The 26063-nt window shown below is 48.0% G+C and overlaps 1 protein-coding gene across 1 annotated transcript; it reads left to right on the forward strand.

Moving 5' to 3' along the window:
- SCNN1G (sodium channel epithelial 1 subunit gamma) lies at positions 1-25810 on the forward strand. The gene is made up of 13 exons (XM_010986916.3): positions 1-92; positions 3504-3840; positions 5727-6036; positions 7469-7659; positions 8660-8763; positions 11282-11445; positions 19141-19239; positions 20822-20939; positions 21516-21594; positions 21680-21737; positions 21925-21986; positions 23899-23974; positions 24259-25810. Exons 2-13 carry the CDS (start codon positions 3524-3526, stop codon positions 24649-24651), a joined length of 1971 nt encoding a protein of 656 aa, XP_010985218.1. The 5' UTR covers positions 1-92; positions 3504-3523; the 3' UTR covers positions 24652-25810.
- The last annotated feature ends 253 nt before the right edge of the window (positions 25811-26063 follow it).

A 26063-nucleotide genomic window follows, 5' to 3' on the forward strand; every position in this document is an offset into this window, starting at 1 on the left:
GCTGCGGGATGCTCGCGCTGTGTACGAGGAGCCGAGCAGAGCGTACCGGGATCGCGCAGAAGAGAGCTGCAAACCCATCCGAACTGAGTGAGGTGAGCCCAGACATGTCGGTTCGCACCAGCTTGGGGGTTTCAGGCACCGGAGCGGCTGCTGGGTCCCAGGCTTCCCGGACGCTGGACGCACGGTCGGTGGCCGTGCCAGTATCAGCCCGGGGCTGCCTCCCGGTACCTGAGATGCTGGGACACCTTCCCAAGTCCCCCGGTCCAGCTCTCTGGCATCTGTCCACTCTGTGGCCCAGGACGCAGAGCTGGCGCGAGAGGCGTTGCCGCGTTACTCAGAAACGGGGTCCGGGGGTCCCGGGCGGGGCCCCGCCTAGTCTCTCCACCCAGCACCTGTTCAGTTCTCTTCCTGGCTTTGGTGAGACGCGTGGACCTGACCGCGATTGTTCATTTTCTTCTCTGGAATGTTTTCTCTGGGGTGACTGTGGTTGCAGAAAGTAGCAAACACTTGAAGAGGGTTGGCTGGATTCTCTCCTGCGGCTTCAGCCTGGGCTGCCCTGGGGCAGACGTGGCTTGGGCCGCAGGACAGCACCCGGTCGCTCTGCACGGGGAGAGCAGGGGCTGCGCAGTCGCCCGGGAGGAACTCGGGTTGGGCTCCCTCACTGAGGTTTGAGGGATAGGCGAGGTCAAGAATGGGCGATCGTGAAGGACCCCGGAATTCCAGAGAACTATTTTAATCCTTCCTACCTGTGTGGCCTTGGGCAAGTTGCCTTATCTCTGCACCTCAGTTTTCTCCTCTGTGAAATGGGGATAGTACTCGTACCTCATATGATTATACTGAGAATTAAACAAGGTGATGTGTGAAAAGAGCTGAGTAGGAAGCCTGGGAGTAAAGTGTCAATAAATGATAGCTGCTATTATTACTGTTGGTATTATTATTATTATCATTATTATTAGAGGAGCAGCATAGTTTGTAGTTAAAGGCATGGACTCCCAGTTTAAAATCCCAATTCAACCGCTTTCTAGTGTGACCTTGGGCAAGCTGCTTAATCTCTCAGTGTCTCAATTTCGTTTGTATAAAGGGGACATTATGTACTATCTCAGAAGATTGTTGTAGAAATTAAATGAGTTAATACCTGTAGAGTGAGTGCTGTGTGTCAGCTACTAATTCTTCCATAGAGGCACCATGTTTGATTAAGCAGTCTAACCTCGAGGTAGATTTGCTTTGCTTATAAGTTGAAATATTATTTGTGCAAACTTGTATGTTTTGTGATGAGCAAGGTGGATTCCTTTCTTTCACCTGTGGCTTCACTGACATTGGTGGCTGATCCACTGGGCTCCAGGTCAGTCCTGGGGAAGAGGCTGATGGGGCAGAGGAACCCCAGGAGTCATGTTCAGTGAGAAAAAGAAAGGTTGATGACAAGGAGGTTCCAGAATCAGTTTCTACTGAACATTTACAGAAGAGAAAATCTTCCCTGGGTTGTAGTTTTATTTGACAGGAAATTGTACTTGGACCTAGGTTTTTATTTTATTTTATTTTATTTTTTATCATTCTTTTTTAAAATTATTTATTTTTTAGAGGAAGTACTGGAAATTGAACCCAGGACCTTGTGTATGCTAAGCATGCACTCTACCCCTTGAGCTATACCCTCTCCCCTGGACCTAGGTTTTTAAAACAAATGCTTGCTAATTTTTGCTATTGGATTGTAGTGAGTGAGGAAGTGGGGATGGGCAATATTTTAAACGATAAACACAATAAATTACATTCCTCTTGCCAAGAGGCTAATAGCATAATTTTGAGGGTCAGAGATCCCAGCAAGATCATACACATCTGTGGAGGGTTAGAGTGGTCTGGCTGCCTCTGGGTGTCTTACCCCACCCCCAACACTCTGTATCCTTGCCATTATAAACCTGAAACCCACCAGCATCGTGAACTTGAAAGCCTCCCAGCTTTGCCCCAGCTCCCGATTTTGGACAGTACCCCACAGGTTCAGGGTGGAGAAGAAATAATTCCTCAAGTTCAAAATTCTGCCTGAAGAACTTGATGGGGCAAACTAAAGTCTTTGTCCCTCTGGGGGAGCTTGGGGACTGCCCTGTAAATCCTCCTCCAAATTAGAGAATATGCTCATTTGCCTCCATCACCTATGGTAGGCACAGGAGGCAGTTTCTATGTCCCCTCCTCCCTCAATAGCAGTGCTCACCTAACCAGTGTTGGGAAGTTGTCATGTTACCTACTTAGAGTTTGGAAATTAAATAGCTCAAGATCCCATCTCTTTCCACCACCCCCACCACTTTAGTCCAGATACTGTTAATTAATTAACTGTCTTGGGGAGGAAGCATCATACCATGCCCCTCAAGGCATATCCCATGGTGGTGAAGGCTGCAAGGTTCCAATCCAGCACCTCCACTTACTAGCTGTGTGATTTTTTGCACAAGTTATTCCACCTCTCTGAGCTCATTTTCCTCCTTTGTAACATGGAGACAATAATCGTATGCCTATCTTATAGGGTTGTTGAAACATGAACTGAAATATATAGAGATTATACATATTTGGAGAGAGATAAATTATATATGGAGAGAGAGATTGTATATATTTGAGACTAATAAGACTGTATATTATTTTAGCTCATTTCTTAAAAGATTTATTATTTCACATTGTAAAGTTTCAGTAATTCAGATGTATCACGTACATGGATGAATGTGGTCATTTGCTTTCCGACGCTCTTCCCTGGACAAAGCTGTTATTAAGTCAAAGTGTATTCTCCAAATTAGTGGTATCTTAGAATCAAGGAAATATGGCACAGTGCCTGGCAAATATTAAGTGGCCAGTATCTGTAGGCTATTATTATGCTAGATGCTCTAGAAACACTAAAGGCTTGATTGTAAAGAGAAGTGAAACAGAAACAATTCACTTTCAGTCAGACAGCTGAGAAAAGGCCGGGAAAGGACAGAGCATTATCTAGGGTGGCCGCCCAGAAATTCTCTCGGCAGATTTTAGCTGTTGGAATTGATTTGCAAGGTGCCTCCTCTGTACCAGACACGCAGCGAGGCAGCAGGGGGCAGGACCAGATAGGAATGCTGCCCTCCAGGAGGACAGGCTAATGGAGATGATGAGATCAGGCCGAGGCGGCAATGTCCTAATCACCGCAGAGTTTGCTAAGAGGGGTGTGGAGGCTGATGGGGTCGGGGTTGCTCAGAGGTCCCCTGCTCCAAGCACCAAGGGGAGCCGTCCTTCAAACCCGTCTGGGGAGTCACAGGTGATAACCTCACCCAACCCCGACACGGCCTGGCCTGGGGGCTGCAAGAGAAAGAGGCAGCTCTTTGGCAGCTGTGGTGGCCAAAAAGCAAATATCCTGGAGGAAGGGCCAAGGCGTCAGAAAGCAGACGGGCCAGCCCACAGCGGGAAAGAGGGAGGCAGCGTCTGAGGGCTCGTGGGCTGGTGCTTCTCAGTGTTCGGCCTCTGGGATGTGCCTGCTCACCTGCTTTTCTTCTCTGCCCCTGCAGCGGGCAGCCCTCGCCTCGCCATGGCTCCTGGAGAGAAGATCAAAGCCAAAATCAAGAAGAATCTGCCCGTGAAGGGGCCTCAGGCACCTACCATTAAAGAGCTGATGCGGTGGTACTGTCTCAACACCAACACGCACGGCTGCCGGCGCATCGTGGTGTCCCGGGGCCGCCTCCGGCGCCTGCTCTGGATTCTGTTTACACTGACGGCCGTGGCCCTTATTTTCTGGCAGTGTGCCCTCCTCATCTTATCCTTCTACACCGTCTCTGTCTCCATCAAAGTCCACTTCCAGAAGCTGGATTTTCCTGCCGTCACCATCTGCAACATCAATCCTTACAAGTAAGAGGCAGGACCAGGGACGTGGAGGAGGGGTCACGTCCCCCTTCCGGTGCCAACGCCCCTCCTGAAGGTGACACACTCCAGCCTGCAGACACGCTTTTTAGAAATTTAAATTCGTTGCCAATATTAGTAAACTGCCCTCTCCCAGGTTTTAAATCTGTACCAAGGATTCAGTCCATCAGCTACTTCTGAGGATGGGCTAGCTCAGGCAAGGCAGGAGAGGGTGGCTGTAAGGATCAATTTTGCTTGGAAGTTGGGCCTGGAATGACCTAGCATAACCCCTACCCTGGACACACACACACACACACACACACACACACACACACACAGAGCCCAGCTTAGCCATTTACTCTGAGCTCTCCAAGCTCACACCCTCACTCTCCCCTGAATGCGAGCTGGAGGCTGACTCAGACATGACACAGGGATGACTTCCAGAAGCATCTCAGCTGCCCCAAGCCCTCACCTGAGTGAACCCAGCCCCACTAATTGAGCACAGCCCTTGGTACTGCCCAGTTGTCTGCTGCAGGACCTGTTCTAAATGGGTCATCGGAGTCCTGCTCAGGTTTATTGAAAACTGATCTGTGAGGCAAATCAGAATCTGGCAGAATTTCTCAGAGCAGGGGTGGGGGTGGGGAGAAGGGAAGAGCCGGGGAGGAGGACCATCAAAGGGAACTAACTGGTCCAGAGTCATAAGTGAGTTGATGGCGAAGCTCAGAATCAAAACCAGGTCTCAACTCCTCCTCCACCTCCAAGTCTTTCTTTCTTCTTTCCTCTCTCCCTGTTTTCCTCCCTCCACCTCTCCCTCCCTCCTTCTACCCTTCTCCTTTCTTCTTTCCATCCATTGTTTGTTCCATTATCTTTTATTCAGCATCTACAAATTGTCATTCACTGTGCTAGGCTCTGAGGCATGGAAGTGAATGACCCAACACAGTCTTTGTTCTAGCACAGCTGATATTGTAGTGGAGGAGTGAAATATTAACAAATACAGTTACACTAATAAAACTAGTAACAGTGACCATTTAACTACACACACACATATAATACATACACACAGAAATATAGATAGATAGATAGATAGATAGATAGATAGATAGATAGATAGATAGAATAAACTCATCGACTCTTGCCAGTAACCCCATTTTACAAATGGGGAAACTGAGACCCAGAAAGGCTAAATGGCTTGTGTAGGGTCACACATCCAGATCCAGAATGGGGAACTGGAACCCTGACAGCTTGGCCCTGGAGTTTCTATGCTCAATCACGATGTCGTGTGGCCTATGCACAGAGCATGGGGGGCAGAGAGTGGGGAGTGTTCACAGGGAGGCCAGGACCTTTCAGTACTGTGAAAATTAAAAGACGGTGTTGTTATGCTTCCTGTAGCCAACTCCTGGGTCATTCTTCTGTATTCTTGGGGGTTGTCGAGGTAACAGTTCTGCCTCTTCCCTCCCAGCCCTGATTGGAGGAGGATCTGTGCGCTGGGACAAATATGCTAGGTGGAGACAGAGCCTGTCCCCTGGGAAGACTCCCAGTTAGCAGTTATTTACTTGTCTTCACTGTGGCTGGTTTATGGGAAGCACCTGACAGTCACCACTCCAGAAATGCTGGTTGGGGCAAAGTCATCAACACACCCCGAGAGCAAGCAGACAGTTGTGGCAAAGGTGAAGGCGCAGCAAGTCGCACAACGGTGATACGGGAGCCTCTCTCCATTTACCTGAGCCAGTGGTCACACTGGAGAGGGCAAAGTGTAAAAGGCCTGATCTTCTTGGCCAAGGGGGCTGGGGTGATGGGCACAAGGCTGACACCCATGTGGATGGAAGCAGCGCAGGGAAGTGCCAGCTTTCTGCCAGAGGGGTTTCCCCCTTCCTGACTCCTTCCTGCCTTGGCAGGTACAGTGCCGTGCGAGACCTTCTAGCCGACTTGGAACAGGAGACCAGAGAAGCCTTGAAGACGCTGTACGGCTTTCCAGAGATTACGTCTCGGAAACGTCGGGAGTCCGGGTCCTGGAGATCAGCCTCAGAGGGCACTGGGTCGAAATTCCTCAACCTGGTCCCGCTGCTGGCCTTCAATCAGAGTGAGAGGAACAAGGCCAGGGACTTCCTCACAGGGCGGAAGCGGAAAGTCAGCGGGAGCATCATTCACAAGGCATCAGATGTCATGCACGGCCACGAGTCCAAGGAGGTGGTGGGATTCCAGCTGGTGAGATGCATGTCCTTACGGTCCTGGGGCATGGGATGGGCTGGAGATAGAGGGTCCAGGAAAGTTTCTCCTTTGCCATTAGCCCTATAGTCCCACAGGAAGAAACACACTCAGGGTAAATCAGCTACAAGCAACTGAAATGGACCCAGACAAGCCTAAGCAGAAAAAAATGTCTTAGAAGGTGACTGCAGGTCATGGAAGCCTCCCAAAGGACAGAAATTAGGGACGATCCAGGGATCCTGGTGGCAAGAAATGATGGACAGTCATTTCAGATGCTGCTACTGGATTAAATAAGCATCAAGTATTTTCAGTCTTTTTGTTAATCCAATCATAAAGATGGATTCAAGTCCCATGTTGAGACTATCTGATTGGCCAAGTTTGGGTCACATAATGGTTCACAGAGAGTGGGGCATCTTTATGGACAGACTCAGCAGACTGTATCCAAGGGGGAAAGGAAATTCAACAAAGCAAAATTAGGGTGCAGATACTGGAAGGAAGAGAATAGATAACCCAATGTTCTCAGCAGTACTTGTTTTTGTGAGATGTTATAGCCTGACTTCTCATCTCTCCTTCTTGGTCCCACTTGAGGCCAGTACCAATGGAAAAATGAGTTCCATTGTCTTCCTAGCCACACTCAATCATTACCCTCGTCTCCCTGCCCACCACCTCTGCAGGACAAGAGCTACTGATACCTTATCTTGGTTGCTGATTATGAGATCTCATGGCTCCAGTCACAAACCAGGGGGGAAAATGACCCTTTTTCTAAATCACTGAGCTTTTTAAAAGTCTTCCTGGGTCCTTACAGAAGATACCCACAAGGTTCTTCTTGATACCAAAGACAGTCCTTTGATGTCTATCTTTTAGGAGAGTTTTCCAGCCCTGCATGATGAGAACATCTAGAATATACCACAATTTCCCTATAAAACTCTCATTATTATATATTTTAAATGCTGGTCCTCCCAACTACCATATGAGGTAGAGAAGGATGGTATTCTGATCGACATTTTGTAGGTGGAATAATGGATGTGTAATGCCTTGCTCATGATCCTGCAGAGAGGTAATGGCAGAGTCTGGGCTAGAACCTAGATTTCTAGACTGTTGATCCAGTAGGAAATGATGAGGATTGTGTGGGAACTCAGTAGCAATAATCGGCTGAAGTCTGGATGTCTGGGGACCCTGAAGAAGCTGGTTTTGCTTCTCACTTAGTAGGGAGTCATGAGAGTGAGACTGTGTCCTTCCTCGCTCAGCCCCCTTTGGTCCTTGAAGCTTGAGGATGGTGTCCCATGCCCCAGAAGTGAGAAGAAGCCCATCTTTGCTCCAGAGATGCCTCCTGTCCCCCTGAGCATTTAGTCTAGAGTCTCATCCTTACAGTCCTTCTGAAGGCCTCTGGTAGGACCAATGGCTTCACCCTGGTGTCTCTTCTTATTTATAGTGTTCCAATGACACATCCGACTGTGCCGTCTACACCTTCAGCTCGGGGGTCAATGCCATCCGGGAGTGGTACAAGCTACACTACATGAACATCATGGCACAGGTGTCTCTGGAGAAGAAAATCAACATGAGCTACTCTGCTGAGGAGCTGCTGGTTAACTGCTTCTTTGATGGCGTGTCCTGCGATGCCAGGTCAGTAGAGGAAGGCTGCTCTCTCAGCAACCAAGGACCGGCAGCTCTGAGCACCAGGCTCCTTGCATGCACCTGCAGCTCAGTTATAGGTGAACTCTGCCTTTTGGAAAATGGCTTATACGGGAGCTAGGCTCTGGAGTCAGTGAGGAAGGCGGACATGGCACAGAGTCAAAATATCTTTAAATTCACTAAATTACTCATAAAAACAGAGGAGTTGATGGTGTACACATATAACTTTGTATATTACTGTTAGACATACTAGTGAGAACCACTGATCTAGTACAAGGGAAGGAAGGGAGGAAGAAAGGAAAAGAGGGAGGGAGGAAGGAAGGAAGAAAGACAGGAAGGAGGGAAGGCAGGGAGAGGAAGGGAAGAAAAGTCTATGTTCATACATGTGAGCTTTCAGAACTGTCCACCTTTAAGATAACACTCAGATTCCTGGTGGTGACTGGGCAGTCATGGGACATTCTAAAGTGTGCCTGCTTAACTGAAGGGATTTCTTCATTCTTTTAAAATACCAAGCCTTTCTATTTGCTAGTAGATCTATTAATCTTTAAAAAAAACTGAGTGATTGGAACCATGTCTCCCTGAAGGTTGGGTTCTAAAGTCAGTGTAAGGGCACCTATGATGTGATTCCTTCTCGGGGATGATTTCTAGGAACTGGAATGGAAAAGCTTCAAGTGTTGGATGAGAAATTCAAGAACAGAGGAATTTGGGGCAGGTTTATTGGCACAGGGAGTGCTAAGTCAGGATGGAGGCAGAGGTGAGGGGATGAAGAGAACAGAAAGCAGAGAGCAGTTCTGCATCAGTGTGTGTCAGCTGAATGAGGGGCCTTGAGGGGCATTTATCAGAGGAAAGATGGAGAAAGTTAAGTCATGGTTAACATCCACTGTCCACAAAAGAGAGCTGGCCCTGTTAGCGCTGTCCAGCCAGACCGAGCTCAGGTGCCTGAGGGGAGTTCCCAGCACAGCCCTCTGTGACCCGTGTTCTTCTCCCATAGGAACTTCACACTTTTCCATCATCCAATGTATGGGAATTGCTACACGTTCAACAACAGACAAAATGAGACCGTCCTCAGCACCTCCATGGGGGGCAGTGAATATGGTAAGGAACTCTGCACTGGGGAGATCCTGGGGTGCTCTAATCATAAGCATGCTTGCAGCAGGACAACTGGGGATGCTTTAAGCCTCCCAGAAATGTGGGTTCTCCCCGCTTGGCCAGAAACTTGACACCACTTTTCCTCTTGCAGTGTTTCTATCAGCATCCATGTCAGCTCCTTCCTTCTTTATCAGAGTCTGTTTTCCTCTTTGACATCTTCTCTTTCCTTCTGAGGGAGCCAGTGGGACATTCCTGGGGTTTCTTCTCCTGGGGAAACCAGTCTGGCTTAAGCTTGTAGCTGGAGTGAGTAATGCTGGACAGGCAGCTTCCAGATGGACTTAAATCCGAACGTGCTGAACAGGAGATTAGGGAGGCAAACACACCTTTATCTTGGTTAAAGTGACAGTTTCTGTATCCAGAACTGAGCTCTGCTACTCACTGTGTGACCCTGTGCCAGTGACTGGCCTTCATCTATAAAGTGGAAATAGTAACAGTATCGATGACACATGCTAATTGAGAAGATGTAAGATATGAAAAGCACTTAGAATAAAACTTGATATGCACTGTCCTGGTTTAGTTGGGCTGCCAGAGCAAAATACGACAGACAGGTGGCTTAAACAACAGACATTTATGTTTTTTACAGTTCTGGAGGCTGGAAATTCATGATCAAGGTGCTGGCAAATTCAGTTTCCGGTGAGGACTCTCTTGCTGGCTTGCAGTCGGCCACCTTCTCTCTGTGTCCTCACATGGCCTTCTGTGGCGTTCAGAGAGAGAGCTCTGTTGTCTCTTCCTCTTCTCATAAGGACACCAGTCCTGTGGGATTAGGGCCCACCCTTATGACCTCATTTAACCTTAATTACTTCCCTAAAGGCTGTATCTCTGCATACAATCACATTGCGTATTAGGACTTCAACATAGGAATAAGGTTGTGAGGGGGGGGCAGAGAGACCCACAGTTCAGCCCATAAGACACACTGAGCACACAATAAATGCTAGTTGTGGTTGTCATGAATATTACTACCATTACTACCTCCAGTATTATTACTGCTACTTCTCTACTGCCATGACTTTTGTAGAGAAGGCAGGAACTCAGCAGAGTGGCCTGGCTTACCCACAGAAGGGACCCTTGAAAGGTCCTAGGCAACTTGAACACGATTTGATATACAGATGTGCTCCCACAAGGAAAGGCCAGGTCTCGTCGTGGTGGAAAACCACACTCGGTCTCCTCACCTTTGTTACTAAGCAAACTGTGTTCTTACCAGATCTGCGAGAAACCGTAACTCAGGGTATACACATCCGTGGGAAGAAGTAATCTGGGAACTGGAAATGAAGCATTACACAGTCAGTCCTGGCTCTGTGGCTTGTGCGCTGTGTGACCTTGAGCAAATCACTTCCCTACTCTGGGCTTTGATTCCTTTATTTACAAACAGGAGGAGTCAGAATAATTCTCAAAGTTCTCTTCTTTCAGCTCTTGCTCATTTGCTCATTCGTTTACCAAGTGTTTATTGAGTATCTGCTGCATGCCAGGCCCTCTTCCAAGTCTTAGGGACACAGCGGTGAACAAAACGGGTGCCATGTCTGCTTTCTGGGAACTTGCATTTTGGTGGAGAGAGACAGATAACAAATGAGCGAACAAGCACATAGACGTTATCCAGGTAGCAATGCTCATGAGCGCTGTGAGCAGAACAAAGCAGCACAAAGGTAGAGAGAGTGGTTGGGGCCAAGATGGGAGATCTAGAAAGACCCCTGTGAGGAGGGTTACTTAGACATGAGAAGACACGTGTTAAGGTCCACAGAAGTGCATTATGGGCACCAGCGAGCTCAAAGAGCTCCAAGAGCTCCAAGAAGGAAATGGAGGTGGTGTGCTCTAGAAACGGACAGAAGCCCAGAGTACTTGGAGCTTCTTGAGGGGCAGGGACAGTGGGATGAGGAAGGAGGCATCGTCAGCGCCCTGACAGCCACAGTCAGGTTTCTGGACTTTGTTGTATGGCACCCCCGGGTGTGCAGTGAGATACCACTGAAGGGTTTCAGGCAAAGGAGTGATATGACCTAAGTCCCAATTTTAAAAGGTCCCTCTGGCTGTGGGGCACAGATTAGACCGCAGGGGCAAGAATGGGAGCGGGGAGAGAAGTCAGGCCGGTGATCAGATAATGCCCCCACCTCGGGCTGAAGCAGTCACAGCTCTGCACATCCCTCTGGATGCTCAGCAGAACTCTCCATCTCAAAGAACCACACGGAGATTCATATCTGGGGCAGGGGAGCGTTTTTCTCTATGCTTAGCAAAACTGCAGCGGGGACACTTATTTTTTGAGCCCTTGCTTTGGGCGAAGCCCTAAGGACAGAGCAGTGAACAAGTCAGGCATAGCTCCTCCCCTCACAGAGCTTCCAGCCTGCACTGTCCACTTTTCTGTTGTGGGAAATGCCGGGGTCTTGGCTCTGAGATTCCCAAAGCAGTGGGAGAGGGAGGCTACCAGCGGGGAACGTGTTCCCAGCGTTTGACTGCAGTGGGCTGCCTTATCCTCCAGGGCTGCAGGTCATCTTGCACATAAATGAAGAGGAGTATAACCCCTTCCTGGTGTCTTCTACTGGAGCTAAGGTGATTGTCCATCGGCAGGATGAATACCCCTTCATCGAGGACGTGGGAACAGAGATTGAGACGGCCATGGCCACCTCCATAGGGATGCACCTGGTAAGAGAATATTCTGATTTCTGTAGGCTTGGCAAGGAAGACAGATTTTTTTTTTCAAGGCTAACCAGTGAGGTGCAGCTTATGGAAAAGAGTGTTGGTTTCAAAAGGAAATATGGTCTTATATTTTCCAATGGTTACCCCAATGGTCATTCTAGTACTTACACTAAAGGCTGTCTTTGTACCTTCTGTATGGTTGAACAAGGACAGGATGCCATTTTGGATAAGAATTGAAGGGACTTTACTTGTTCCAGAGACAGACATCAGTGTTTATGGAACCTGTGCTGGTAACAAGGCATCAGATTCTAACTGTGTCTTTGTCAGCAAAATAAATAGAGCAGATTAACACCTTTCTTTCTGGACCACCCAGAGGCCTGTGGGGCATGTAAACCACTATTTAAAGGCTACTGGAAATTCATTGGGCCATCAAAGGTCTATTTAGTCCCAGGCTTCCATCAGTTTCACCCCATTTATTGAGAACCCCCTTCTCTCTCTCGAGTCTTTGACTTTCTCTGACCTCACTCGGTGCTGACAACACTCACACCTGTCAACAGAAGCACATCTGGGCTGCAGACTCCAATCCCTGAGTCAGCCATGCCCAGTAGAGGCAGAAGGGCACAGTGAAGGGTGTGCTGTGAAGCCCTTGGCCATGCCACTGCTGATGTGGTTCTTTTGTTCGCAGGACAGGAGATTTTTTATGCCAGTCTCTCTCTCCCTCCCTCACTCTCTCACTCTCTCTCTCTGTCTCTCCCTCTGTCTAGTAGAATAACTATTAAGTACTTATTTAAAGGTGTACATGCACAAAGTAAAAATTCTAAACCATACCAGGGAGCCTACCATGGAGACTTATCTCTCTTCTCTCCCTGGCCTCTCGTCCCCTTCTTCTTCTACATGGAGACCATCGCTGTTGCTTCTGTGTCTCGGCAGGGATCTTATGGTCTTTTTCAATCATATGTGTGTAGGTATAAGCATTTCTCCTTTTACACGAATAAAAATATTGTTCTGCTCTATTTTCCATTTGACACTATAGCTTAGAAATAGTTCCATATCAATACACACAGATTCTGCCTCATTCTTCCTAAAGACTCATCATATTCCATCATGTGGATAAGTTATTGGTGTAATGCCCTGTTGACAGACTGAGGTTGTTTCCAGGTTCAGCTAAAAGCATTGGTGCAATGCGATGTGTAGAACTTCCTAGAGTATGTGTATGAGCCGAATTGCCCTCCAGTGAGGTTGTAGAATTTTATAACCTCACCAGCAATACGTGAGAGTAGCTGTTTCCTCACGCTCTCATTAACACGGCTAGTAACCAATCTTTACTCTTTGCTGATCTGTCAAGAGAAAAACTGTCTATTATCATTTTAGTTGACAATCGTTCATAGTGGCGTTTTTTCACCTGTTTTGTGGAGGGAAAAAAAAATCTCCTTGTGGACTCCTTGTTCATGCCTTTGTATCCAACCTTCATGTTCCAAATTAAACTTAGCCTTCATCCCTCACAAATCTGTCCTCCAGAACAGTGAGTTCCAAACTTCATTGATCAGTAGACTCAGATCTACTGAATCAATATCTCTGAGAGATGAGCCTAAGGGTCCGTATTTTTTACCAAACTCCAGCAGTCATTCCAAGAGGCAGCTCAATGGAGGAATCTTAGCTTTAGAAACTTGAGTCATTCAGAATGAGAGGAGAAGAAACATATATCTTCCCAAGAGAAAGTAAAGCTAGAATTACACAAAAGCTTGAGCACAGCCATAAATGATGGCTTCATAACGGGTTATAAAGTGATATGATCAGCCTTGGGGCCTGTCAATCCATCCATTATCTATTCATTCAACGAGCATTTGCAGAGCGACTCCTATGTGCTAGATACTGGGGCTATATCAACGTGGAAGACACGTCCCTATCTTGTTGGAACTTAGGGTCTAGCAGAAAGTATCAATGCAAACAAAAAATTACGCAGATGATTAATTATAATTGAAATAAGTGCTAAGAAGGAGAAACACAGGATGCATGAGAACATATCACACGGACGCCTAACTGAGGGCTTTTATTGGGGGAAGTGGAGGGTTCAAGGATTGCTTTCCTGAGGAAGTGATTTTAAGTTGAGACAGCAGAGATGGTGAAATGGAGAGGTGGTACTCCAGAGGAAATCTACAGCTTTGATGTCTCCCTGTGTCCCATCGAAGGGCAACCCTGGACAAGAGAAACCATCAGAATTGTCGTCTGGGAAGCCAGGGACTCTAGGGGTGTGTCATTTAGGGGCCTTGTTCAATGTGGGAAGTTTGTTCCAACATGTGAACTATTGTGTACCAGCTTAGGCTGTGTGAATGCTGATTGCCCAAGGGGGAAAAAAACCAAACCTTGAGCTCCAACCTGCTCAAACTTCAGGGTATCACCTAAGGAGCTGGGTCTCTGATTCCTCTGTTCACTGGGAACTCCCAGATCAGAAGAGTGATCAATTTGATCCAACATTTCCCATGCAGTTTTGTACCAGGAAGAAGGACCTGGAATTTATAGACATCCTTTCATCCTCTCCTTCCCTCCTGCCTCTCCCAATGTCTGTAGACTTAGAGCTTGGGAAGGTAAAGGAACTAAGGAATTACCCTCTGATTTTCTTCTCTGAGCTTAGAAATACTCATCGTATTGTTAAGCAAACGCTCTCTTTAGCAATGTGGGTAAACAAAGACATGAGTGGGTTTTCGGCTACACCTAATTTGAGACATACAAAATCAAAGCCACAGAGCGGGGTCAGTCAGCTCTAGTTATGATTTATGAGCATTTAAAACAACAGAAAACCAGGGATTACTGACAGGTCACCAGGGGGTCACTAAAATAAGTCCAAACAAACTAGACTTCCTTCCTTTCTTATTTATTTTTTATTTAGTTATTTATTTACTTTTGATAGACATGTTAAACTGGTAGACTCAGTCAGTTGGTTAACAAATCTTCCTCCATTCATTGAGGAACCATGTGTCCAAAGCACTGGATATTCAGAGACAGATACAACAGAACACCCTCTTTCAAAAATTTACCTTTAAAAGGAGAAGGTAACACACCTTTGCAATACAGATCCAACCTCTCTGGGAATGGGGACCTTCCCTGTCTTGTTCCCAGTCTCAGTTCTTAGAACATAGTAGATCCTTGGTAAATATTGTTGGATGGGTGGATGAATGGATAGATGGATGGACTGATGGATGGTTGGAAGCCTATACAGAGGCTGTTGGTGAAGGCTTTGTCAAGAAGGCTGGTCCAGACAAAAGGCATAGCGATTATAAAGGAGTCACAGAAAGGGTTTCACCCATATAGTGAATCATTTTGAAAAACCACTTTGGCAGAAGTGCAGTCCAGATACTGAAGGCAGCATGTTTACAGTAATACTAGGAAGAAATGGTGAGGCTGTAGCGGAAGCAGTGGCTGTGGGGATGAGCAGATGTGAATGGATTTGAGAGATATTACAATGTGGAAGCAACGGGGCTTGACAACTGAGGTCAGCCAGGAAAGGCCAGGGGAAGTTCAATTGATCTTTAGATTCTAACTTAGGTAGTGGGGTGGATGGACGTGCCAGGCTCAGAGTTAGGAATATAAGAGGAGGGGGAGGTTTGGGGGAGAAGATGACCACTTCAGGGTGGAAGTTATGTCTTGGGGAAATCAAGGTGAAAACATCCAGTCAATAGATGCTATGTACCTGGAGCTCAGGAGAAAAACTGGGGGGTAGGGGAAGGATTTGCAATTAGTGTAATTCTATACTTAGAAATAAATGCCATCATTCAAGACCTGAGACAGAATGCAAATGCTTAAGGGCTGAGGAGAAAGGAAACGGAGAAATAGAGGCAGAGAAGCAACAGTAGAAGCCAGACATGGTTGGTGTCAGATACATGAAGGAAGAAAGTTTCAAGGAAGATATTAACTAGAGTGCCAAATGCAGGTGAAAGGTCAAGCAAGATAAAGGGCAAAAGCTGTTCTCTGGGTTTAGCAGCCAACAGGTCACCAGTTCTTTGCCAGAGCAGTTTTCAGTAGAAGGAGTGGAACAGAAACCAAAGTGCAATGGGTTGGATCATGAATGGGAGACGAGGAAGCAGGCATGGGCGGACAGTTCACCCAGGAGAGTATGGACCCAGGCCCTGAGAGGGGCGAGACTTCACTGTCATTGCAAACACTACTGTACATTTTTATCTTAAAGCATACACACAATTCTTTTCACAAGCATATGTATAATAGGGATTAAGGGCTCAGACTTGGGAGCCAGACAACTGAGGTCCAAACCCCAGCTTTGCACTTTGGTTTTGTGATCACTGTGTCTCAGGTTACCTCATCTGTAAAATAGGTGTGATAATAATGTTACTTCTTAGGCTGGTTAGAATTCAGAGGGTTGATTCATGTGAAGCACTGAAAACAGAGCTTGACGTATAATAAGTGCTCCAAAAATATCGGCTATTTTACATTTTTTTAAAGAAAAGAGATGTGAAGGGAAGGAAAAATAAGTTGGAAGCAAAACGAGGGGTGAAGGCAGGATTTTCTTGTTCTTTGTGACACCCCCCCTTTATAAGTGAGACATCAATTTCTTCCATATAATATAAAGAATGAGTACGTATTATTTGCCGTACATATTTGCAAATATCTTTCCCAGTTTGTGCTTTCATTTTAGTTTTCATTGTGCTACTTTTTCGCACGCAAAGCCATCAAATATTTACATAGTCAAAATCTTTGTTTTCCTCTTTAGTCATTCTGTTTATTGAGGATTTTTCCCTCCTTTAGATCAGACATGAGCTGAGTTTCCTTCCAGTTATTTTATTATCTCATTTCATACTTTACTCCACTAGACGTTTTTTCCTGCAGGATGTGAAGTAGAGATAGAATGTATTACTTCCTCTAATAGTTAACAAGTACTTCTAACTTCATATATTGAGCAATTCTTTTGTTCCTCCATTGATTAGAAATGTAAGCGTTATCATATACAAATACTTTTATAATTTATTACAATATGAAAGCAGAACAAAAGGAAAAAGAGTTAAACTGCCTGTAATTCCATCTAGGGCCTCATTCTGACACCTGGGCTTTTCCCTGACACAGTTCATACCTTTAAAGAGGTGAGCTAAGAGGAGGGGAGGGTCGAGCTCAGTGATTGAGTGTGTGCTTAGCATGCACGAGGTCCTGGGTTCAATCCCCAGTACCTCCATTTAAATAAATAAATAAATAGACAAACCTAGTTACCTCCCACCCCATCCCCCCCAAAAAAGAGGCACACTGAAGACCCCAGAACAACTGCTGTTCTTCCTTAGGATTCTCAAGGAAGCAGGTAGGACCTGGTTTGATAAAGATGAGTCCTGTTTCCCACACAGACACATGTGCATTCACACACTTAATCACAACTACATATAACTGTGCGTGCACACACACCACACACATATCCCTCTAACTTGCACATACACATATATACATACATATACCCATTCCTATCTTTGTGTCCCTAGGGGTCAGGACAGAAGCCAAAATATTTCCCCACCCTGCACAGATCAGCAGTTCTGGAATGCTGCCAGTGAAGATGGAGAGTGAAAGCGGGGACAGAGTGGCGAAGAGAGAAAGCAAGCACTCTGTTCATCCAGCTGAGGCTTTGAGAAGTTAAAGACCTCTATCCCACTCTAAAAAGGCCATTTGTCCCTACTACCCCAGCCCTAGCTGCCTCAGGAGGCAACCTGAAATAACCCAGCTCTGAGTTTGATAAGCATCGTTGCAGAATAAAGGGCCATCAAGGAATCAAAAAGCATAAAAAGTGAAATATGATTTCTCACAATCAGTTTCCTGAAAGTGGCCCATGGGCTGGTCCTCAAAGGAGAAGGACCCCCAGCCACCTTTGCCGGCTGCACGGGGCTTACCTGTGCGGCCAGACCCTCTTACCTAGACACCAGGGTGTTGTACTGTCTCCCCAGGCAGGTAGCGCCTGTAGCTGACACTCTAGTCTCTGTGGCCAGCTTAGCAGATCCTAGGGGCTCAAAAGGACCCCTGACCAGGGAGCCTGCTGCCTGGAGAAGCTTAGAAGGAAGCACTGAGTTGAGGTGCCCTCCAGGGGAGCCACTGGCATCTTTGTGCCCAGTTGCCAGCCCGGCCCTGGAATGTACTGGAAGCTCTAAATCTGTCTGCTATGCAGCTATTAGAGGAATGAAGTAAGTCTGTTTATCCTGTCCTGACACGGAAAGACACTATTGTTAGTGAGAAGGGGAGGTTGCAGGGCAAAGGGAATGTGTGAGTCTGTGTGTGACTGTCTGAGATGCAGATCTGACCTGTTGGAGTGGGACCCCTGGGGAAGAGAGGAAACCAGACAGCCGCTTTCCTCTTTGCTTCTTCTGTTTATATGTTTCACGGTGAGCACTGTCTACTGCCCCGGAGGCACTTACAGTCAATTGAGGGAGACTAATGGGGCAGCAGTTGAATTACAAGACAAACAGAAAGAGATTATACCACTTGCGTCGTCTGCAGTTTCTACCTGTGCCAACTTCTTGATTCCTCCCCCACCCACCCACCCCCGCCTCCAATTCTCTCTATCCAGCCACTCTTCAGAGAAAAAAAAATTCTCTTCCTCCCATAAATCTGCCATCCACTTTCCTTTTACCCTCTCTGCTCTCAGAAAAAAAAACAAAACAAAACTTTGTACACACACACACACACACACACACACACACACACGTACCCGGGAACCTAGCTATACACTGATCACAGTTTATATTCTATTGTTATTCCTCCTTGGGAGACATTATCCTTTCTTTCCTTAATTGGCTGGTCTGGATTATTTATTGTAGTGACAGATATTAAGCTAGAACCAAACTTAGTAAGCCACAAGAAAACATAATTTAATAAGGCTTTCAAACTGCAAGTTATGATACTCTCACCTCCTCTGATCAGAGTATCATTCTGCTCTGCTGGGCATTCCTTAGTCCTCTCCGAGAAAGTCCATTTTTCCAAGTCAGCTTCTGGGACCCGGAAGACCAGAGGGTAGAAAATGAGTCCTTCACTGGGACAACCATCCCAAGCGGCACAGTCACTGCTCATCCTTCTGATCCCTCCTGCCCACCCCACCCCCCCACCCCCGGGCGAGGTCTCCAATGGCTTACCACCGTCCTGAAAACCAAATCCACACCCAAATCTCTCAGCGCAACATAGGAGGACAGCAGGATTTAGCCTTGGCATCCCTCTCTGACTTCATCTCCAGCGACCGCTCTCCCTTTTCCCACATTCCAGTCACCCTGGGCCCTCCTCTGCCTCCAGTCTTGCTGTTCCCTCCACCTAATCCTTCTCCTCCATTTCTTGGCAAGTCACCGTTCCATGTCGACCAACGTGTCCTTTTCTCAAAGACATCTTCCCTATTCACTTTCGGAAAGACTGCCCCCTCCTCCCAAACCCACCAGTCTCTCTCCCCAGTTCATTGATCACAATCAAAAGCTATCCAAAATTCCTTATTTATTTGCTTTTTGACCTTCTGTCTACCCCACTAGAATGTGCGTTCCACGAGAGGAGGGAACTTGTCTGTTTCAATCACTGTGGATTCCGCACTGCCTAGAATAGCACCAGGCACCTAGGAGGTGCTCAATAAATTTTTGTTTAAGGAAGGACTGGATGGCTGTGCAGCCCCAGAGGCTGCCGGCAATGCCCCCTGCCTGGGTCCGGGGCAAGGGCAGGGCTGAATATGTGCTGCTGTGATTACAGACGGAGTCCTTCAAGCTGAGCGAGCCTTACAGCCAGTGCACAGAGGATGGGAGTGAAGTGCCGATCCAGAACATCTACAATGCTTCATATTCCCTCCAGGTACAGGCTGGAGCCGGCGCTCAGCCCTGGGTTGTGGCCCGGACCCAGGAGACAAAGTTATATATGGGCTGGGTTGTGTTTGGGACCAGGAACCGTGGTGAGAATCCCTGGAGTTCATCCAAGGACCTCAAGAACAAATGATGCCGGCTGGTTCCAGTCCTTTTCCAGCCGTCTGTAACCAGAGCTTAACTGATGCACTGAGGTTTGCGTGGAACACAGTGTACAGCTGAGACAGGCCAGCTTCCTAAATGGGCCTTGGCAAGTGAGGGACAGGAGGAAGCAGTCTGGGAGAGGCGCTGGCTGAGGGGTCAAGGGCTGGGCTCCCAGGCCCATTGGTGACCTTCACTCTCTCATGGCTTTGGGCAAGTTGTGTCATCCACAAGAGATACCGGGGGGAGTTTGGATTGGATCAGGGGCTGCTAATCGGCAGCTCCCAGGCCCCTTCCAGCCTGCTCACCTGGTTTTTCTGGACGGTGTTTAAAAGTCAGAAAATTTCACAAGAAAAACCTAGATTTCTAGCTTCTCTTGAAAAACAAGATCTGGCAACATTGGGCCCATATTCTACAGGATAAAGAGTGGGTGGACTTGTCTCATCAAACGAGACACGTTCTCTGGTTCCGCACAGTCCCCACCACCCCCTAGTGTATTATTACCTACATCAGCGTTTCAGTGTGATCACTTGTTACGCCTTGCCTCACCTGCTGGGAGTCTGCAGTTCACCTCTCACCAGGACACACGGACGGTCACTGAGAATTATCCCAGCAGGAGCCCAAGAGGACCAGGCACTCTCTGCGCTGAGTCCTCTAGCTTAGATCAGAGCTGTGTGGAGAGATGTTGGAGACACTGAATGAAGAGAGACTAGCAGTCAGAAAATGTCTACCTGTAAGAAATAGAAATACAATCCAACTGACTTCAAGACCAAAAAAAAAAAAAAAAAAAGTCAGTTCATTGATAAGACACTCTGGATAATATTTAGTGAGAGGCTGTCATTTACAAATCCTTTACATATTTTAATTCATTTCATACTCACAACCACCTCATAAAGTAGATCTTATTATTTTATTTCAAAACTGAAGAAAGCAAAGCATCAGAGAGATCAAGTAACTTGTCTGAGGTCAAACAGCTGGGATGTGGCAGAGCTGGGATTTAGACTGGAGTAAGCAGCCTGCCATCAGAGCCCCTGCTGTTAGATTTTATGTTACAAGTTTTGTGGGTGTCATAGTAGTTCATGATCCCCTGGCATCCTACACAGAGGGCTTGGACCTGAGAATCGGAAAGCTGGGCACTGTGTTTCCCACGTGTCTCTGGGTCAACACTCACATGATGGAAAATGACCACCCCAACCCAACTCCAGTTCAATCTGGCCTCTACATCTCAGTTTAAATTCTAAATAAATTTTCTAGCTTTGTCCCTTTAGAGTCAGGGGACCACCCCGGCCCAGTTGGCTGTGACATGAGGGACACATTTATGTAGTCTGCCAAGGCGGTGGGAGGCCGACCCTCTGACTGAGGGACGTAGGGAGGGAGCGCTCCCGCATCCATGTGCAAGGAGGTGAAGAGAATGTCTGGGTCTTGTCTTTTAGATCTGCCTTCACTCGTGCTTCCAGGCGAAGATGGTGGAGAAATGTGGGTGTGCCCAGTACAGCAAGCCTCTACCTCCAAAAGTCAACTATTGCAACTACCAGCAGCACCCCAACTGGAGTGAGTGAGACTCACCCCAGCCTTGCACACCCCAGGAGCAGGCTCAGCCCAGCCCTGGCAACAGCTAGGCTGCTCCAGGGACCCAGCCCCTATGGCCTTTTGCCTGAGGGAGGTATTGATAGAGAGATGTTGACCAGAGTTTCACTCCTGTTGTCAAGTCTGGCTTGAATCATACTTTTTGATTAAGGACCAAATGCTACACCTCACCTTGTGCTAAGACCTTGACCACCTCCGTCAACTCCAGGAGATAGGAACTATTATACTACCCTTTCACAGAACAGGTAACTGCCGCTCAGAAAGGTTAAGCAACTTGCCCAAGGTCACACAGCCAGGGAGCAGCAAAGCTAGACCCAAAGCAAGGACTGCCAGCCACACCCCCCTCCCCCATCTCATGACCTTAACCATGGCAGTATTCTGTCTCTCAAAATCACAGGCAGAAATTACTTCCAGAGAACCAGGGTTTGTAGAAATTGGGAGGTGAAATTATTAAAAGGAGACTGTTGGGGACACCATTGGAAAGCCCTGGGAAGGGCCCTGTGGCCCCAAAGCTCATGCTGCCCTCACCTTGCCCCTCAGTGTACTGCTTCTACCAACTGCACCAGGCCTTCGTACGGGAAGAGCTGGGCTGCCAGTCGGTGTGTCGGGAAGCCTGCAGGTAAGTGGACCTGGAGGGATGGGATGAGTAGGGCTGGACTGGGCCAGGCCAGCCTCGCTCACTCCGTGTGCCCTTCTCTGCTTAGCTTTAAAGAGTGGTCACTGACCACCAGCCTGGCGCAGTGGCCATCTGAGGTTTCCGAGGTAAGTCCTCTGCCCACTCTTCCCACTCAAGCCCTTGGCTTGGAGCATGGTGTCCTGGCTGTGTCCTCTGGCCTCAGGGTGATCCACAGGAGAGGCTGGGGTCAGGGGCTAGGGCTGAGACGGGAGGGCAGACAGGCTGGCTCTGGCCTCTCCAGGCATCCCCAGGCCACTTGTTTCTCCATTTCAGAAATGGTTGCTGTCCGTTCTCACTTGGGACCAAAGCCAGCAAATAAAGAAAAAACTCAACAAGTAAGTTGACCTCCATCCTGCTTTCTCTGCTTCTGCCAGCCCTGGTCCCAGCCTCCTCACTTGATTCCTCACTGACAAACCCTCTCCTTTTTATTCATTCATTCACTCATTTACTCCTTTATTCAACAAATATCTATTGAATTCTTACCATGAGCCAGGCCCTGCTCTAGGCCTGGGGCTCTCAAACTTTCTGACCATGACCCACGGTATGAGAATACTTTTTCCACTGTGGCCCATTGAATACATAACCAAAAGTCTCACCAAACAGCACTTCCTTATGATATGCAATGCATTCGGGCTGATTTTCAGATGTTGCACATTCGTGTAACCAAGACAATTGTTTACATCCAATCCGATTGGTCACAGCACAGTTCTGAATGATTTGTGCCCATATCAGTTGATAAAAATTTCAAATCTCTCTGCGGATGCAATCTGATCTTTTCCATTCTATTTCACTTCGTGAAAGGTACTGGTCATGGCCCAGTCAATTTATTTCATGGCTTCCTGATTGATGTATCTTGACCCACTTGGAAAAACACTCCTCTGAGCCATGCAGCTTTTAACTCTACTTGAATTTTCCACGTTGAAATTCACTTTCAAAGGAACTTTAGCAAAAATCAGCCAGGTCAGGGTTCATGGACCTCAGCAGATGGAGACAAAGGTGGGGCAGGATGGAGGGTGGAACTGCCATGTGAACTCACATCTCTTGGGGTCACTACTGCCTCCCCAGTGCCCAACACTGGGCCTGTTCCCTGTGGGAGCCAGTCTGGTCCCCAACATCCATTTAATATCCACTAGGCATGTGGTGCTATGTGAGGTCCTTGGGGGGTACCATGACGACCAAACAGACCTGGTCTCTGCCCCCAAGGAGCTTACAGTCTAATAAGAAAGATAGACTTTGATCAAACAATTGCAAACTGTTAAACCAAGTGTTGCAAAGCCATGACCCCTACACCAAATCTAATTCCACTTAAGTAACCTATTATTTTTTCCAATTTTTCCTGAAAGAGCAAAAACTCTGGCAACAGCAAACCTCCGTTCTTGCAAAACACCAGAGCTCTGAGTAATGGCTGCCCCTTCGGCATAAGCATGAACTTTCCAGCTTGCCACGGTCCTAACAGGAGGCAATTTAGTACAGCAGTTACAAGCACAAACTTTGAAGCCAGATCTAGCTAGGTTTGAATACCAGCTCTGCCAATCATAAGCTGTGTAGTCTTGGGCAAGTTACTTAACCAATCTGTGTCTCAATTTCCATATCTGTAAAATAGGGATGATTAAAACATAACCGACCTCATGGGGTTGTTGTGAGAATCAAATTAGTTAATTCACAGAGGGAGGGTACGGATCAGTGGTAGAGTGCAGGCCTAGCATGCATGAGGTCCAACACCTCCATTAAAATAAATAAATAGAACTTAATTACCACCCCCCCTAAAAAAGCCACAATAAATTAGTTAATTCTCGGAACACTGCTTGGCAACACAGGAAGTGGTCAGTAAGTGCTAGCTGTTGTTGTTATGGTTATCATCATCATTACCTTATACCCAGCCTACCTCAGTCATTTACATTATCTGCCTGTTTCCTGTATGTATTGGAGATTGCAATCAATCACAATGTCAAGGTTTGAGTGCAATGGAAGTGCAACTGGGTTGGGGGTGGGTACTGACTTAGTCTAGAGGTGGGGAAATGGTTTTTGAGTGAATGAATGGCCTAAACAACCAAGTCCACGCTAGGGATGTGCTCTGCGGTGCAGAAGGAACCCTGTGGACTAGGTTCTAAGACCTCTGTGGAGCTCAGGGCCTGGGCCGTGCTGGGGGCAGGGCGGGAGAGTGACAGCCATGCTGAAGGGCTGGCCATCTGGTAGAGTACAGAGGCATTCAATTCACCTTGGCCCTGTCCGTTGGAACTCTTACAGGACAGACTTGGCCAAACTCTTGATATTCTACAAAGACCTGAACCAGAGATCCATCATGGAGAGCCCCGCCAACAGCGTGAGTGACTTCCGTCCGAGACCTGTCCTTGGTCTGGGAATGTGCCCTTCTGCCTGGCCTTGGGGAGCAGAGTCAGATTGTGGGGATCCAGCCTGAGCTATGAGGGCCACCAAAGGTCAACCAAGCTTCGGATCAGAGAGGGCAGAGTAAGAGGGGAAAGGAAACCTGCTCCCAACTGCCTCCAGACCTGTTCAGGACCTGTTCAGGGCTAACCAGTGGTTCCCTTGGGAACCAGGGTCTTTGCAGATGTCACTCTTGATGGTTTGACCTGGCCTCCCTTGCAGATCGAGATGCTTCTGTCCAACATCGGTGGCCAGCTGGGCCTGTGGATGAGCTGCTCCGTGGTCTGTGTCATTGAGATCATCGAGGTCTTCTTCATCGACTCCCTCTCCATCATTGCCCGCCACCAGTGGCACAAAGCCAAGGAGTGGTGGGCCCGGAGACAGGCGCCTGCCTGCCCCGAGGCTCCTCCCTGCAGCCCTCAGGGCCAGGTCAACCCCGTCCTTGAGCCAGATGATGACCTGCCTACTTTCACCTCGGCCTTGTGTCTACCTCCAGCCCCAGGGGCCCAGGTGCCCGGCACGCCGCCCCCCAAATACAACACCTTGCGCTTGGAAAGGACCTTCTCCAGCCAACTCACAGATACCCAGGTGCCACCTGAGTCACCTGAGTCCTGAGACAAGGTGGGGGAGAAAGATCGAGCCAGGATCACCAGCCCTGGTCTGAGAACGCAGACCCTGTCTTTTGCACCCAGAGGGGACCCTCTGCACACCCTCTGGGCTCTTCAGAGACATGGACTACAAGTCTGCTTTGAACAAGATGGGGCCTGGGTGTGTGCAGGGGACCTGTTGGACCCTGCCCAGCCACGCTCACAGCTGCCCAAGACGAGGTAGATCCTGCAGCCTAAACCCTTGGCACATCTGCTATGGAGAGAGATGGGACCGGAGAAATGCAGTTGGCCTGGGCAGAGGCCAGGAGTGAAGCCGGACAGAGTTCTTCACCAGATCTGGAGTGGGAAAAACTCCTTCAAAGCCCCAAGCTGGGGGTTTCAGCCACTCCCCCAGCCTAGGCCGGGGCCCAAGGATGTGACCTTAGGTATCAAGGCCAGACAAGCACTGCCTGGTGCCAAAGATAGGAGGAAGCTGTAGGCCTGGAGCTGGAGTTGTTTGTGATTGACACTGGGGCGAGGTCTGCCCTGTGCCTTTAGGCAAGGAGCTGGCCCAAGGTTCTTGGGGTGTGTAGAGGGGAGGGGTGTGCTGGACGGAGGTCTAGGGGTGGGACCGGAGGTCCTCACTCTGGGGTGGGGCATCTTCCGGGCAGCTAAGCCAGCGCTCTGGGCCCCTTCCCCAGGTAGAGAAGGACCAGTTAAAGGACATTGTGGACACTCCTGTCCAGTGGTAGCCCAAGGCATAACAGATCATCTCCTTACCTCAGTGGCTCTTCGTCCAAGACAGTCTCCCTACCCCAACCAACGGCCTGCCCCTCCCCCACCAGCCAGCCACCTCCGATAACCATCTCCTCCCAGACTCACACCTTCCAAGGTGATAAGAGTTAACAAGCATTAAGCACAGAGCAGGTGCTCAGTGTCAGCTCAAGGACAATACGCTGGGTGCTGTTCTAAGCACTTACAGAGATCAGCCCAGGGAACTGCAAAGTACAACCCACATGCCAACTCCTGTTTTAGCCTGTGACTGAAGAATGGGTTGGGTTGGGTTTTTTTTTTTTTTTTCCACTTTTAAATGGTTAAAAATATCAGAAGAAGAACATTTTGTGACTCATGAAAATGATACGCAATTCAAATTTCAGTGTCCATAAATAAAGTTTTATTGGAACACAGTCACGCGCACGGACCCACCAATCGTCTCTGGCTGCGTCTGCGCTCTCACAGCTGGCAGAGTTGAGTAGCCCCAGGAGAGGCTCTCTGACCCCCCAAAGCCTAAAGCATTTATTCTCTGGCTGCTGCCAGGAAAAACCTGCCAGCCCCTGGATTAGCACATTAAGTAGATGTAAGTAGATCTCCATCCATCGTACAGATAAAGGAACTGAGGCATAGAAAGGTGGAGTGACTCGCCCAGGGTGACACGGCTAG

Source organism: Camelus dromedarius, chromosome 24 (assembly GCF_036321535.1).
Source record: "Camelus dromedarius isolate mCamDro1 chromosome 24, mCamDro1.pat, whole genome shotgun sequence".
NCBI classification, from domain to species: domain Eukaryota; kingdom Metazoa; phylum Chordata; class Mammalia; order Artiodactyla; family Camelidae; genus Camelus; species Camelus dromedarius.